The sequence below is a fragment of the Cebidichthys violaceus genome, unplaced genomic scaffold, assembly GCF_023349555.1.
Source record: "Cebidichthys violaceus isolate CVI_PGR_0920_01 unplaced genomic scaffold, fCebVio1.0.p SCAF_10, whole genome shotgun sequence".
Lineage (NCBI taxonomy): Eukaryota > Metazoa > Chordata > Actinopteri > Perciformes > Stichaeidae > Cebidichthys > Cebidichthys violaceus.
In genome coordinates, this window is record NW_027176263.1 from 6,392,516 (window position 1) to 6,407,780 (window position 15,265).

General features: G+C 40.3%; 3 protein-coding genes across 9 annotated transcripts in view; 1 reads left to right on the forward strand and 2 right to left on the reverse strand.

The window, feature by feature from the left end:
- Positions 1–3,558: 3,558 nt before the first annotated feature.
- On the reverse strand, positions 3,559–6,991 carry cutc (cutC copper transporter homolog (E. coli)). 3 transcript variants are annotated; one of them, XM_068722727.1, is made up of 9 exons: positions 6,860–6,991; positions 6,667–6,745; positions 6,399–6,458; positions 6,105–6,299; positions 4,907–4,942; positions 4,617–4,750; positions 4,436–4,526; positions 4,249–4,354; positions 3,559–4,131 (listed from the first exon to the last, which is right to left on the reverse strand). In XM_068722727.1, exons 2-9 carry the CDS (start codon positions 6,734–6,736, stop codon positions 4,020–4,022), a joined length of 804 nt encoding a protein of 267 aa, XP_068578828.1. In that variant the 5' UTR covers positions 6,737–6,745; positions 6,860–6,991; the 3' UTR covers positions 3,559–4,019. The 3 variants fall into 3 exon arrangements, with proteins under 3 accessions (XP_068578828.1, XP_068578837.1, XP_068578818.1); XM_068722736.1 differs by having other exon boundaries at positions 4,436–4,463; positions 6,090–6,299; XM_068722717.1 differs by having other exon boundaries at positions 6,090–6,299.
- A 1,731-nt stretch (positions 6,992–8,722) lies between these two features.
- cox15 (cytochrome c oxidase assembly homolog 15 (yeast)) lies at positions 8,723–12,410 on the forward strand. Its single transcript, XM_068722749.1, has 9 exons — positions 8,723–8,967; positions 9,601–9,788; positions 9,887–10,009; positions 10,343–10,529; positions 10,728–10,895; positions 11,041–11,122; positions 11,353–11,507; positions 11,639–11,752; positions 11,838–12,410. Exons 1-9 carry the CDS (start codon positions 8,893–8,895, stop codon positions 11,967–11,969), a joined length of 1,224 nt encoding a protein of 407 aa, XP_068578850.1. The 5' UTR covers positions 8,723–8,892; the 3' UTR covers positions 11,970–12,410.
- A 78-nt stretch (positions 12,411–12,488) lies between these two features.
- LOC137881052 (A-type potassium channel modulatory protein KCNIP2) overlaps positions 12,489–15,265 on the reverse strand; it is an 86,122-nt gene continuing 83,345 nt past the window's right edge. For all 5 annotated transcript variants that reach the window (XM_068722797.1, XM_068722761.1, XM_068722788.1 and 2 more), the window contains 2 exons: positions 15,092–15,154; positions 12,489–14,677 (listed from right to left, as the gene is read on the reverse strand). In XM_068722797.1, the coding sequence (XP_068578898.1) occupies positions 14,630–14,677; positions 15,092–15,154 (111 nt within the window). In that variant the 3' untranslated portion in view covers positions 12,489–14,629. The remainder of the gene's footprint in view (positions 14,678–15,091; positions 15,155–15,265) is intronic.

The following is a 15,265-nucleotide window of genomic DNA, read 5'->3' on the forward strand; positions in this document are numbered from 1 at the left end:
AGCTTGCACAAGTATTGCTGTGCTGTTTTTCCTCATGTTAGGGGGAGGGCCCACCCAAAAAGGGAATGTGTTTAGGGAAGGGGAGGGAGAGAGCTCATTAGACCCCTTTTCCTGTTGTGTTTCCACTTATACTCTGCTTGCCTTCACTTTCTCTGGACTTATGTTTAAGTCACATCAGATTAGTTTTAGGCAATCATGCATTGAAATAAGCGACAGTACATGTACAGTACATGACCAAAAAACAATGTTTTGTGCTACTGTGTAAAACCACCGGGTTTTCTTGCCATGTTAATGTCGAGTTTTTTTTAAAAGACCTTTCCAGAGGTAAATTGCTACCAGACACCAGTTCAACACAAACCACTGGAACAAAAAGCACTGCTGTTGGTGTGTATGTGAAAGTCTGTCTGCGTTTAAAGAGGAAGATGAACTCGTGACAAAAATGTATCAACAGTACCGCTTTGTTGTAGTTGTGATCCGTGTGTGCGTGCCGTCCAGCCTCATCAGATGTAAACCACTTCAGCATGTTCCCAGCTTTATACGGCCAAATTCTAACAAACAAATTTAACAAAAACAGAGCTGATAAACATGATCATACTATTATAATTAATGTCAACAAGCAAACATTGTGATACAACTTGCCTAAATTGCAGTGGAGTAAAATGATTACTCAGCATGTCCAAGGCAGATTTGTTGTATAGTAATTAATTTACATTGCTGCCAATACAACTTCTTTTAGCACCAAAGCGTGTGTGTCAGGTCTTTCAAGGACCGTGGCAATCTTTACAACAGAATACTTGGGGCGGTTAATAATTACATGTTTGATAACATCCACATGGGGGTAGTAATACGGCTGACTCATTAGCCCCAATGATAGCCATGTGACACATGCTGGAACTGAATCTGATAAGTCGGGTAGGAGCCAGAGCCTTCAGTTATCAAGCTCCTCTTCTCTCTCTTTCTGTATGAATTCATGTCCCATTAATGCACATTACTGACTTTGCTTCTTCCCCGGAGTCTTTGTGCTTTCTCTCCTGTAATGGTAAAAATATGCATAAATAACTGTGTGTCCTTGCTCTGAACCCGAAACTTACCTACCAGCTATTAAAGGAAAAGGCTACTGAAAAAGTAGCAGAAACAACTATCTGGGAATAACAGCCTATGCTTGTGATATTTTTTGTTACCTTGTGTACCGAAGCTGAGGGAACTCAGCAGAATACAACCATAAGCCCTAGGGGGTGTGACTCCCTTAAAGAGATAACAACTGTATAAAGGATATTGAATATTGTGTTTCGTTGAAGGCTTTTTCAACAGACTGCTGTGATACGTGCTCTGTTGTACAATCTTCCGCTTGCAAGCAACAAGACTGTTTATTTCAATTGATTGAACTACAAATTCTTCTCCCGATTTACATAGAAACTTTCCAGAACACTCCTCGCAGGTTTCCAGAGAGAGACATTACAGGCAAACGCAGACGCTTTTATCCAATTCAGTATCTATCTATATTCCGTAGGCACAGCTACGGGAGCAATTTTTGGGGTTAAGTGTCTTGCTCAAGGACACATTGACATGAGACTAGTGGAGCAGGAGTCGGGGATCAAACCTCTGACCCTCTGATTGAAAGACAGCCCTGCTCTCCACTTATCCACAGTAACCGTGACCGTCATCCCAGGAGACCCTGGTCCTCCCTCCTGCCATGGTCCTGCCTGACCCCCACTGCTACGATCATTATTATTATTAGTCGCATTTCTTGCTATTGCCGATTACCATTACTGCTTTTGTTAAAATTGTTATTCTTCTATATCCACCCCTGCTGTTATTGCTAGCGGTCGTAATCATTTTTCTGCTTGCCACTCTCATTATATTAATCATTACTGTCGTATGCATTTAATGTGTTCTAACTCTGTTATGTTGTTCATTCTGTCCACATGACATCTATTGCACTTCTGGCCAACCTTAGAGAGATTTCTTCTTTTTTTTCTTCCCGTTAAAGGGATTTTTTGGGGGGATTTTTCCCTGTACCAATGTGAGGGTCCCGGGACAGAGGATGCCGCATGTGTACAGATCGTAATGCCCTCTGAGGCAAATTTGTGTTTTGTAACTTTTGGCTATACAAAAATAAATTGAATAACAATGGTGCTAATCATGACCTTCTATACTAATTATCCCTTTGCATTTATCTGCTAAGTCTGAATGCTTTTTGAACAATAGTGAGGTGCAATTAGTATATTAACAGGAACTTCTACTAAAGCTGTGAGAAGCTATGTTGAGCGGGAAGGCAAATGCCGAACACAGCTTGAAGAGGAGGTAGGGCGGTTAGAGTAGAAACATTATGGAATTTGTATTTTACAAAATGGCAAAAATAATTATACAACTGATAGCAATTTGAAACCAGAGATGTGCATAAATACTTGATTGAAAACAGTTTCTCATCCAGCTTGAGGAGCTTAGTTTTGGACATTTTAGCATGGTATCCTGTATAGAAGAGGCAAAGGTCCCCTTAAAGAAAATACAGAATAGGCTAAGACTAGAGAGGAACCGGTTAGTCGATAAGCAGAAAATGTATCTAATCTTAATCTTAAAACTGAAACATCACAATTTATAGGCTGAGTTTTATTCTAATAAATGTAAACTATCATTTCTAATCTATTAATATTCCTTCTAATGTAGATATATTAGGTGTCTGGTACATGCATTTAGAAGAGAGTAGACAAATAAATGAAACTGGTTTTCAACTAAATGAATTAGAGACCATTCATCATTAACACAGAACTACAATGCTGTCATACATTGGTATGACTAAATGACTTAAAAGATAGAAGACGCAATACAATATTACTGTTTGCTAGTATAGCTCAGCAGATTTCTTTCTAAGACGTAAGTTTAGTGAAGTAACTGGATAACTTTGCTCCAATAAACCCTGAACCCATCAGTACAAGTTCCTATTTTTCTTAGTCATTCAGATGACTCATCAAACCTGGTTCTTGAAACAACCCCTGGGTGTTTACTTGTATGGGATCAAAGGCTCTTCAGACTGTGTCTTATCGTTCACTGTATAGTAACATGTTACTGGGCTGCATAGATTACGACACATACAGTAGTTGTAATGCCACATGAGTCTGTAGTGTTGAAAATCATGTTTCTTTACAAAGATTAACAAGGCAAATTGACATTTGTGACGTAAAATAATTGTAAAAAATAATTATTGCATCCAAATTAGATTAGATTAAATGATGGTATAATAAAACTGATTATTATGACATGGCATCATATTACGCCTCCGCCATGTCAGTGCCCCATTGATTGTCTAATTGATCCGCCCCATTGTTGAATGACTCTCAAATTTGCCACATCGATACAGCCTGGTTAGATATTCGTGAACATGAATATAGTAACATGACTCTCCAACCTCTTAAAACTCATGAACAATAATTAAAACTAGTCTAAATGAAGCATGATTCTGCATTAGTATGGCGTATTTTCATAGCTAATTTAATAAGAGACTGGTTTTAAATGCAGGAGACATTTGACAACACTGGCAATAAATACAAATGAACACAATTGTTCAAATATTTGGGACTTTAATTGAATTCTGAGCAAACTCACAATGTTTTTGTCCTTGTAAAAAAAATAAGAGTAGAGGAGGTCACAACTTTGCATTATTTTTAACTGAATAGGGAGTGTTGTAAATAAATATAGTTCACCTACTCGAAAACATACTGTTCGGAAAACAGCAGTGTAGCTACACAGTATTGTGTAGATTATTACACTTCTTTTGAGGCAACATACAGCTGTACAATAATAGATGTAAATTATTCATCACTCTACATTGTGCGATACTTTGACTGGATATCCCAGAAAGGCTGTGAGGTTTTCCCTGAGCTCTAACTTTACAAGGACTGGTTGATCAGGGATTTAAATAAAAAAGGAGAAAAAGTTCAGAAAAGTAATTATTCTGGGCTTTAATGAAATTAATATATAATGATCACTTTTGAGGTATCGGTTTTGTTTTCTGTATCCATTCACATGGTATTTCTGGCTATTGCATTAAGAGTGCGGACCTTGCTCACATCTGCCACCTTCAGACCGTACTCTGGAGCAGAGAAAGCAGCTCCCATCGTCACACAGTTGTTCCTGCACATGGAAACATTACACAGACAGCAACAACAAAAAGATTTATCTTTACGTTTTATTCTTTATAGTTGCAAGAAATCTTGTAATGTATGTAAGGATAGGAAAAATCATTAATACCTGAACTTCATGGCAGAATCCCTAGTGGAGCGGGCTGAGCAGTGAAACTCTTGAGCCCCCGTGCCCTCCAAAATCCTCTGCAGGTTCCTCTCAGTGATACCTCCTCCTGTTTCAAAAAAGAAATAAACAATAACAACGACAAAAAACACACACGTACATTTTACAGGAAAAAAGCAGAAGTACTAACCTGGCATGATGGCAATTCTCCCTTTAGCCTGTTGAGTGGAAGGAAAGGTGGAGAGTGGGACATAAGAGAGAAAGAGACACAGGCGTCTCACCTACAATGACTTAGCAGCACAGACAAGTAGCCCTGCTATTTTAATATGCCTACATGCAAACATGTATGTGTACATATAAGGTATACATACCTGATCAATGAGCTGTTTAATGAGCGGGAGTCCCTCCAAAGCAGAGTTATCACAGCCACTTGTCAAAAGACGCTGGAAGCCTAATGATACCAGAGTCTCCAGGGCAACCGTTGGTTCATGAACCATGTCAAAAGCTGCAGTCAGATGAAAATATCAATTTAAAAACATGAGCTCATAAGTCTGAGGAGGCACTGATGAATCTCTCTAATGGGCTTTCTGATAGCTTTTCTCCTGTAGATACTGGCAGCTGCATGGACTTTTCAAAAGCTTTGATTTAAAAGGAGTGTTACCTCGGTGGAAGGTGACAGGCAAAGGTTGAGCAGCAACTGGAAAGCAAAAAATGACAGTCAGAAAAATACATGGGATGATACAAAACCTCAAATGTGTCAGTTGCAGTATAAAAACATTCTTAACATTTTACCTCTTTTTCTGAGTCTACACACAAAGTATTGCCAGTTGTTTATTCAGTGCCACAAACTCTATAAGACTCAAACATTTACTTCATACTGTGTTTTCTGAGCCACTGCCAACACAATTATCTTTGTTATGGATTATTGCTACAGTATTTTCTCTTTCTGATTTGCATTGTATTTTCTGGAAAAAGTCGTACTGTAACATAGAAAAAGTCAAGCAAACCTATTGACAAATTATGAGAAACTATTGGAGGATGACATCTGGAATAAATACAAAATAGACTGCTACATAAAACATACTGCATAGTACGCACAATTTAGAAAAACAGACAAAAGTCATTGAGTAACTTTCCCTTGAGGTGGGCAGAACTATTACCATGAATGTCTATATTCAATTTAAAGGGCCCAGTGTGCCAACTTTCCTAAATGTACTGTAGATGCCGCTTACAACTTGAACAGCTAAATGGAATACAGCCATGTTAATATTATTAGTCACACCTCTGCCTTTCCCACTATGACATGTCAAAATGTCAACTGGCTATGTTGAGGACAAATGTTATTTTTTTTATATCCAATACTCCAAACTGGATCATTAGTGGAACTGAAGAGGTCAAAACCCCAGAAACACTTGTCGTATAATATCTCAGCCTTCTGATCACTTTGAAATCACATTGTCACTGTTTTTATATATATATATATATATATATATATATATATATACACACACTTTTGGATATATATTTATATTGTACATAGCCAGTAAATGTTTATACTTACATCTGTTCTACTTTTTTTGTTGTCCTTGTTTTTTTTAAATTTATTTTTCTTGTTTATTTGTAAACTTGTGCATGTACATTGTGAGCAAAGTGAAAACCGGAGTCAAAGTCCTCGTATGCGTACAATAAACCTGATTCTGAAGTAGGTGAAGTTGTGCCAGAAACACCCACTTTTCTTCTTTTGTGGAACTGTACATGATGCATTGTTAACTGAGAATCTTGGTTGTTTTTGTTTAGTGTCCTGTCGGCCCATAGATGAGCTCAGGTGCACGGGCAGACAATACCCAGAAACTCCATACAGAGCTCCGCGTCCACCCGTCCGTCCTCCGTCAGCGCTCCCAGCACCAGTCCGTCAGCTCTGTGGTTCTTCATCAGCTCTATGTCCTTCTTCATCACCTCCACTTCCTGGTCAGAGTACAGGAAGTCCCCCCCACGAGGCCGTATCATCACGTAGACTGGAATTTTGACATACTGCTTCACGACCTGCAGCAGACCTGGGGCAAAGCATTTAATGAAGGCATGCGTGTGTTTGTCTGGTCTCAGCAGATACTCAAGAGTTTAGGGTTGTCTGTACAGAGATGAACTGAGCGGACCTTGACTGGGAGTGAGTCCTCCCTCCAGAAGACTAGAACACAGTTCAAGTCGACCTGCACCTGTGAAGAGAAACAAACCCTCAGACAGCACCTATGAACCTTTATGGTCTGTGACCTTTGAGAAATGAAATAACATCACACGCCCATTAATTACTCATCAGAGTACAGACAAGATACGTTGTATCTGACTGCAGCCTCTCCCCCTACGAATGCATGCATCACCTCTTCGGCAAGTAAAGTGAGTTTAGGTTCACTGCGCGGTACCAACCTCCTCGTTCAGCATTGACAGCAGACTCCACGGAGTCCACACATGCCTCCAGTAGAAAACTCTCTGCCATCCCGACAGCCTGGACAGAGACAGACAGTCAGGAACAGAAAGAGATTAGCTAATCGTCAAGGTGTTTGCTAAAACGTACACAATCTTTTCGCTAAAAGAAGAAAAAAACTTGCACAACAACTACCTGTCCAATCCACTTCCTATCAATTCATGGAACCTTATCAGTCAATTGGAAGCGACATGAAGTCAGTACATGTTTAAGTTACTGACTTCAGCTGACTGACTGACTTCTCCCGTTAAACCCAGCAAACCTTCTTTTTCTTCTTCTTTTCAGTTTATTGGCGGACTACAAACCAACGTTTATGGTGAATGTCGCCACCTACTGTACCGGAGTGTGTGACCTCATGACTTTATGACAATTGTCCTTTAACACAATAATGTTGTTATTATTATAACAAAAATTTAAATTAAAATTAAAAAAGACTTCATATATATTCTGGATATTAAACCCGTTCAATTCAAACAATTAAATAAAGCCCTTTTAACCTGAACTTGTTTTTGTTATAATTTGTACCCTTATTATTAATAAAATATATATTTGACGAATATGAAAAAATAATTAATATTTATCTCTCTCTGTCTTGCCCAATCACACGCACGCACTCATGCGCATCTCTAAATGCCATGGAAACAGACCCGACCGAGGTTACTTAAGGCCTCAGAACTCTCTGATTCCTCACTCTGCACTTGGACCTGAACACGAGCGGAACACCTCTTGGACAGCCATACTATAGAGAGACAACTCTTTGAGTTTTTAACTTCTCGAGAAAAGCTACTTGATACAAATCTTTTGGAGAACTAAACTACTGGAACATTACTATCGTGGACAACAGAAGAGCCTGGAAAAGGACCTCGTCGTCTGACGATCGAGGAGGAGCACCTGCTGAGGGTAGTGGGCTGTGAGTTGGACGATAACTGAGCAGGTAAGACAACTTTTTTTTAATTAATCCCCTTACATCCTTAACATTGTTCTCAGTTTAGAAATGAGTGAAACTTTTTGAGTTTAAAGGTGAACAGTTCACACTATATTATCAGGCCTGGTGGAAACGTGGAATTGGAATCTATTGCTGAATCAGTGTTTGGGTCAAAGACTTGAAGCTGGATTGAGATATTTGGATCTGACCACAAAACCACAAAATTGGAGATACAAAACAATCTGCCCAGTCAGTGTTTTCTCCTCAGAATTAAATATGGCATCCCAGACATCACCAGTTGTTTGCATACTGCAAAATGCGACCAGTTTTGCAAACTATATTTGATATACTGTGTATTAGGACATACTAGATATTTTTCTGGCATATTAATAGAATGGAGGTATGGTTATTGGAACACACATACATACACCTTCACTAAACCACTGACCTGATCAGTGTTTGGGAAAAAAATGAAACACAAATGAGCTTTTATGTTGGTGTTTTTGGAGTTGACCAACAAATCCACTAAAAGAGGAGATGATGGTTTCCACAACTCTGCACGACTACATGCATGTGAGATAAAATAAACCCAAGTATGCAACAAAGTAAAGCACATAATGATGCTCAAAATGCTGTGTGATTAATTACAGTGAGCATAACATCATTATAATCTACAATACATTACATCACAGTCATTTAACAGACGCTTTTATCCAAAGCGACTTACACTTCAGTATCTATCTACACACCGTAGACGCAGCTACGGGAGCAATTTTTGGGGTTAAGTGTCTTGCTCAAGGACACATTGACATGAGACTAGTAGAGCAGGAGCCAGGGATCGAACCGCCGACCCACTGATTGAAAGGCGGCCCTGCTCTCCACAATAGTAGCCAGTTTGGCTTTCCGTGTTCAATAGATCTGTTCTGTTATGAGACACTTTGCCCAACACCACATGTACCCTTGAAAACATGACAACAATTGTAAGTCTATTATCTGATCCACACTCCGGAGCAGAAGGTGGCGGTAATGCACCTATAAGATGGATGCCAACCGACCTAAATCCAGAAGAAGAAAAAAAATAAAAAGAAGACGAAGAAGAAGAAGAAGAACTGTTGGTTAGGAAACATGCTTGTGTAACTACCAGTAACATCCAGCTAACATTACAGCTTTGAACTAAGCCTCATCTTTTACTGCAGCACTACAGGACCAGCCCAGCGCTAACGGACATTAGCTAAACTTCAAAATGTTACTTTCCTCAGTACGGACAGCCATCTTTTGCAGTTGCAGAAGTGCTGGAAAGGGATTTCAACACAGCAGCGTAAGTATAAAGCTACCTGCTAACATTAGCTTACTAACGTTAGCTATTAGATACGCCTGAAAAAGGTCAGACAACTGTACTGCAAGCATTATTATGACACGATACGTCAGACATATTCAAGCTAACCCATCTCAACCCACATCCCCTTTGTTTCACGTTGGTGTGGTTTTCAACGTTTATGTAGCTCTACGTTTTATGGCATTGAAAGTTACCTGGCTTACATTACTCTGCGGCTGTCACGTCCGCAACGATAGCTTACGTCAGCGTGACAGGTAAATTAACGTTAACGGCACTTCACCGAATTCCAACCATTCCGACGTAACGGTTACGTGAACTGTCACATTTACGCGAACGCTGGAAAATAAATCCATATTATGAATTTCGCTACAACTTAAATGTATTATTATTACTACTAACAGGCGAGAGGAAGTGTTTTGTGGGTTAATCATGTGTGACATGGCCGAAAGTATGTGTACATCCAAATATTATACCCTTATGTAATTATCCTCCAAAAACATGGGCATCAATATGTTGCTTTGTAAGCACACTTTTGCTATTTATTTAGTGTAGTTAACATACATTTTTGTTGGCAATGTAAATGTGACAGTTTCTTCTTTTTATTAATAACACCAGCGGAGTCCACAGCTACGACGCTGGCTTGTGAAGAGAGGTCAGAGCACCATCACAGCAAAGGTGGGGGCCTCCTCTGCTCCGGCAGCAGCTACTGTCCCAAACGTGGCCACAAACCGCATATTGGGTCGCTGGTTACTTGGCTGCAGCGGGCTGGTGGTAGGGGCGGTGGTCTTGGGTGGTGTCACAAGGTAAAGTGACTTCAAAGTGAAGTGTCTGTTTATTTAATTGTCTTCCTTGTATTGAAGTGGTGTCGATATGTGCTCATATGTGCGTTTGTTTCAACAAGGCTAACAGAATCTGGGCTTTCTATGGTGGACTGGCATCTGGTGAGAGAGATGAGGCCGCCTCAGTCGCAAGCAGAGTGGGAGGCGGAGTTTTCCAAGTACCAACAGTTTCCTGAATTCAAAATGTGAGGCCCCATCATCTCTGTTTGCCTCAAGACAGTTTTAAAGGCACCCTATCACTAATTATTTAAAAATGTGCTTGACATGTCTTAATTTACGAATGCTAATGCTTGAATACAACTACATTTAAGTCTGCAATGTGTTTGATGTTGTCAGCTTCTTTCACACCAGCACTGGTTCTACACACTGAATACAAACAGGCCTATATTTTCATTTAATAAGAGCACAGCTTTCACAATTCTGAAATTGACTATACCTCAGTGGCATGTTGTAAACAAAAGTATTGATTGTGTCCTTAGTTTAAAGACACATTTTCTGTTGTCATTATGTTTCCCCAGAATGAACCATGACATGACTCTGCCAGAGTTTAAGTTTATCTTCTACATGGAGTGGGGTCATCGTATGTGGGGAAGGCTGGTTGGACTTGCGTACGTCCTCCCCGCCGCTTACTTCTGGAGGAAAGGATACTTCACTCGCTCCATGAAGGGAAAAGTGCTTGGGCTTTGCGGATTTGTCTTCTTCCAGGTAAGACTCAATACAGCTGTGGTAGTGGGAGGGGATCATAGGAAGTTTGCTTCATGATGTTTGTAGTCAAGTTGTATGGAGGTCAAAAACACCTGTCTGTGTGTCTGTGTCTGTGTGTGTGTGTGTGTGTGTGTGTGTGTGTGTGTGTGTGTGTGTGTGTGTGTGTGTGTGTGTGTGTGTATATATATATAATCTCAGGGCCTTCTGGGGTGGTACATGGTAAAAAGCGGTCTGGAGGAGAAGCCTGAGTCTTACGACATCCCGCGGGTCAGCCAGTATCGCCTGAGTGCTCACCTTGGTTCTGCCTTGTTGCTTTACTGCGCCAGTCTCTGGACAGGACTCACTCTGCTGCTGCCTGTACACAAGGTACAGAGGCAGTCTCCTGCATTCAGACCACCTATGATACAATCGGTCTACATCTAAACTAATACATACTTAACCTCGATCTGTGTGAGCAATTTGTCAAATTTTAGTTTTTTTGTATTTATTCCTAACGGCATCTCTTTTACAGCTGGCAGAAACCAAACGTCTCATGCAGCTTAGAAGGTTTGCCAAGGGTACGGGTGGACTTGTCTTCCTTACTGCTCTTTCAGGTACTGTTTGTTCTGGTGTGAATACAACATCATCAAATAACATTAAATAACATCATCAAACATAAACATCTGAATGCATTTCTCGCAAGGTAGATATAAAAGCAGCCTATATAGTGATAGAAGTGCTTTCTGTTTCTAATCTAATGTTGCAGACTGTTAAGATAATAGAAATGAATGTAGTCCATATATGCAGTTTTATTTGTAAACATTTTGCAAATGCTTTTACATAGGTGCCTTTGTTGCTGGGTTGGATGCTGGGCTGGTGTACAACTCCTTCCCTAAAATGGGAGATCGGTGGATCCCAGATGATCTGCTGGCTTTCTCTCCAACCCTCAAGAACGTCTTTGAAAATCCCACGACTGTGCAGTTCGACCACAGAATTTTGGTGCGTCGTTTTTTCTAAAGAGAAATAATCTTCTGGACAACACTTCAACATACATTAAACATTATTTGGACCCTCTTCTATCCCATTCAGTAGGTTGTTGATGGTCTGCTGTATTTTTTATTTTTTTTCAGGCGATCTCTTCTTTGACCGCAATTACAGGCCTGTATCTGTTCTCCCGGAGGATGATGCTCCCCAGGAGGGCTAAGATCGCCATCAGCCTCCTCACGGCAATGGCCTATGGACAGGTAGGCTGTCGTTCAGCCCGGGAACATGTAACCTCAGTCCATTACTCCTCAGTGTAACTGAACTCCATGTGTTTGTGCTCCTCAGGTTGCCCTCGGTATCAGCACCCTGTTACTGTATGTCCCCACTCCACTGGCAGCAACGCACCAGTCTGGATCAGTAGCTCTTCTCTCACTGGCCATTTGGGTTCTGGCAGAGCTCCGCAAGATGCCCAAGTAAATGCCCACTGCTTTATGGACGAAAGCAATCCCCACTAGCCACAACTCAAGCCTCTAAGAGCCAGCCGTGTCCTTACGAACAAGGCCTTCAGAGAGAAAACTGAAAAAACAAAAGCGTTGATAATGTGGAAATGTTTTATTTAACGCTGGACTATTATGCATAATTACACTGAAGCATCTCTCCTGTGGTGCTGCAATGTAGTCCTCATGTGGTGACATCTCACCTATTGCCTTGTGTCTGGTCATACACTGCCTGTTAGTTGAATCCGATGTGGCTGTTGGGATTATGTGTAAAATAATGTATATTTAAGTTATGAACCTTGTATTGCTGCTGTGATGTATAAGGTAAAATATGTAAATGTTGATTGTTGCTTTGTACTCTATATTTGGAAGCGTAAGTCTAAAAGCACTCTTATTTTAATAAAGACAATTATGTACCATCTTTGAAATTCAAATTTCAGTCCATTTTGCATAGTAACTGTGAATTTTATTGTCTCTGTACAAAATATACACATTTTGAATACGTAATGCAACCAGTTGAGGCTAGCTAACTAGACAGTCAGTACAACAGGTTAGTAGGTTTTCAAGACACAGTACATGCGGGTATAGACAGGTTTTACTTGTGGTCAGGAATAGAAGTTAAAAACTATTGGCAAGGAACAATCAGAGCCAAACCACTTTTTCCCCCAGAGAAAAAAAGTTTACCTAAATAAATAAAGCAGAACAGAAAAAAATGTCAGGGTTGGAAGTGCATATTTTCATCAGGGCTTAAGTGCACCCCATACTGTGCTCTGAGAGGTTGGATGAGAGGAGAGTTGTTGATGCGTAGAGAACATTATTGCTATATCATGTCAGCCAGTCTGCATTTAAAAGATACTATAGCCTATTAAATTACGGCTTGAGTGTCTCCGTTACTTGCACCATTCTAGTTTAAAAATAAGCTATTTTATATGTTTATTAAATAGGGACAGTGGAAATTTACTGTCAGTTAGCAAGAGAGCTTAAGTGTTTGCAAATTCTTCAAATGTCTTTCTAATAACGTGTGGGTTTGCAACGTAAAACTAAATTTCAGTGCAGATAAACCACATCCCCACGTACCAAATGATATGCTTTTATCTCTGATTGCCCCTTGCCCTACATACTACACAGCATCTCCCTCTCTCTCACCCACAGGTGGGCTATATACTGTATCTGAACCCAAGAGTGGCTGTATATACCTCTTTAATTTATATATTCTCTTTGGTGTTACAGAAAGAGGGAGAATACCGCATGGGGGGGGGGGGGGGGGGGCATAAAAAAAGTATTAAACCATGTCTCTCTCACTAACAGTACACACACATACTACGCCTCTTGAAATTGAATGAGCCTAATTTTAATGCAACAAGGGCTTTGAATTCTTTTTTTTTGAAGTGGTAGAACCTGCTACAGCCACATGACATTTCCGATTACAAGAAGTTCACAAATACAATCTGAAATCTAATAAATTCCCCTTGAATGTACATTGATAGACTAGTAAGACTGTGTTATGCTTGTCCTGTGTTGAGAGAAGCTTGGATGGTCAAAACAGCTCAACTATTAGTGCAGTACCCTTGTTGTACTGCCTAATATCACACCATTGGGAATGCTAGAAAATGTACAACAGTCAATAGACACCTACAGCTAGGACTGTAATAGTTTAGAAGGCTCGGAATTATTCTACCAGAATCCCATGAATGGAGGTGGGTGTTGTACCATTAGACTCTTACATAGGTAAGATGGTGGACATCTCCTTTTGTTACACATGCACACACACATACACAAAGGGTGAGGCACCTGTGAATGACTAGGAACAGCAGACACACAAGCAGACTTTGGAGTATCTCTGTAAATACATAATTGGATATTAGTGACATCATCATGCGATATTGTAATCTGTTCCTCGTGGAAAACAACATGATTGAACCTCCATTTGTAAAAACCACTTTGATCTTCTATTTGTCAGTTGTTTCCTCAGGAAGTGTCCTTCTCAGTCTCGTCCACAAGAGGGTGGTAGATTCATTTCTATTTCTATGGCCGGTGCACAAGCAGTCTAGCGGCTCCTGGGAGGTGTTACCCACATGCTCATAGACAGGATCAGATTCACAAATCTCTGCCATCACAGGGAACAGTGAGCTCAGATGAAGGTTTGGAGGCAACGTCCTCCCTTTGAGTTCAGCCATTACAGGCTGTGATAGTTCCTCCATCGGTAATAGTAATAAATAAAAGTTAGAATAAAACAGGTGGGGGGTGGGGGGGTCTTGCATGTGACAGTTGATGTGAGCCCGCTGCTAGCCTTCTTTCTCTGTGCCTTTTTGGATAAAACTAAGGTTCTGCATGATGAGGAAATGGGTCGGGGGAACTCCATTGTCGCTTGGAGAAATGTCACTGGGGGTCCAGGAAGCAGGAGACGGCCTCTCGGTGCCCTGAAGGCTCACAGCTCTCAACAGACATACAAGCACAAGCTTGCAAGTCAGAAGACACACACACACACACACACACACACACACACACACACACACACACACACACACACACACACACACACACACACACACACACACACTCTCTTTCTCTTTTCAATCCAGATCCCTTTCACACAAGCTCCCCTCCCTGGTGCCAGCGTATACTCTCTGGTCCAGATTCTTAGATGACGTTGTCAAACAGCTGCATGGACTGCATGATGTTCTCATCCTAGACAGAGATAAGGGGTGTCATTTCTTCTTATAATGATTCACAAAGGGGAAAGTAAGAATTCAAAGTTTAATGAACCAGTTATAACAGCTAGCCTTGCTCTGTCTAAAGTAAAAAAAAAGCTCACTTAGTGAACATGTTATCTCTTTTTTGTTTTATCTATACACAAACAAAATGCAATATGACAAATTATGATTGTACAAGAGTTATGTGGTGTAAATATTTCTTTGCCAGACGCAGTGGAGTCACTGAAAATCCTTTCAGTCTTTATGCTGAGCTACGTTTATCTGCTCCTGGCTCCAACTGCATACTTAACGCAAAAGACAAGGAAGTGGTGTCAATCTTCTCATCTAACTCTCTGCAATAATGCAAATAAGCATATTTAAATGTCGAACTGTTTCCTTTCCACCCCACCTTTTTGCATGACTCAATGAACTCTTCTATAGTGACCACCCCGTCTTTATTCCGGTCCATTTTCTGAAAGAAAAATGTAGCAGCCAAATTTTTACTTACTGAAAAATGTTTATAATTTTGTACATAACTTCTAACAATACTTCTATCAGTAATCTTTCTATCGTTTAAACGATC

Excerpts from the sequence above, each read along its gene's own strand:
- cutc (XM_068722717.1), bottom strand. The coding sequence starts at position 6,736 with ATGGCAGAGAGTTTTCTACTGGAGGCATGTGTGGACTCCGTGGAGTCT. Across the intron at positions 4,943-6,089 it reads GCTCTGTATGGAGTTTCTGG|TTGCTGCTCAACCTTTGCCT; the intron begins GTATTGTCTGCC and ends TTTGCTTTCCAG. Across the intron at positions 4,751-4,906 it reads GCCTGTCACCTTCCACCGAG|CTTTTGACATGGTTCATGAA; the intron begins GTAACACTCCTT and ends ATCTGACTGCAG.
- cox15 (XM_068722749.1), top strand. The coding sequence starts at position 8,893 with ATGTTACTTTCCTCAGTACGGACAGCCATCTTTTGCAGTTGCAGAAGT. Across the intron at positions 10,010-10,342 it reads CAGTTTCCTGAATTCAAAAT|AATGAACCATGACATGACTC; the intron begins GTGAGGCCCCAT and ends ATGTTTCCCCAG. Across the intron at positions 11,123-11,352 it reads CTTCCTTACTGCTCTTTCAG|GTGCCTTTGTTGCTGGGTTG; the intron begins GTACTGTTTGTT and ends GCTTTTACATAG.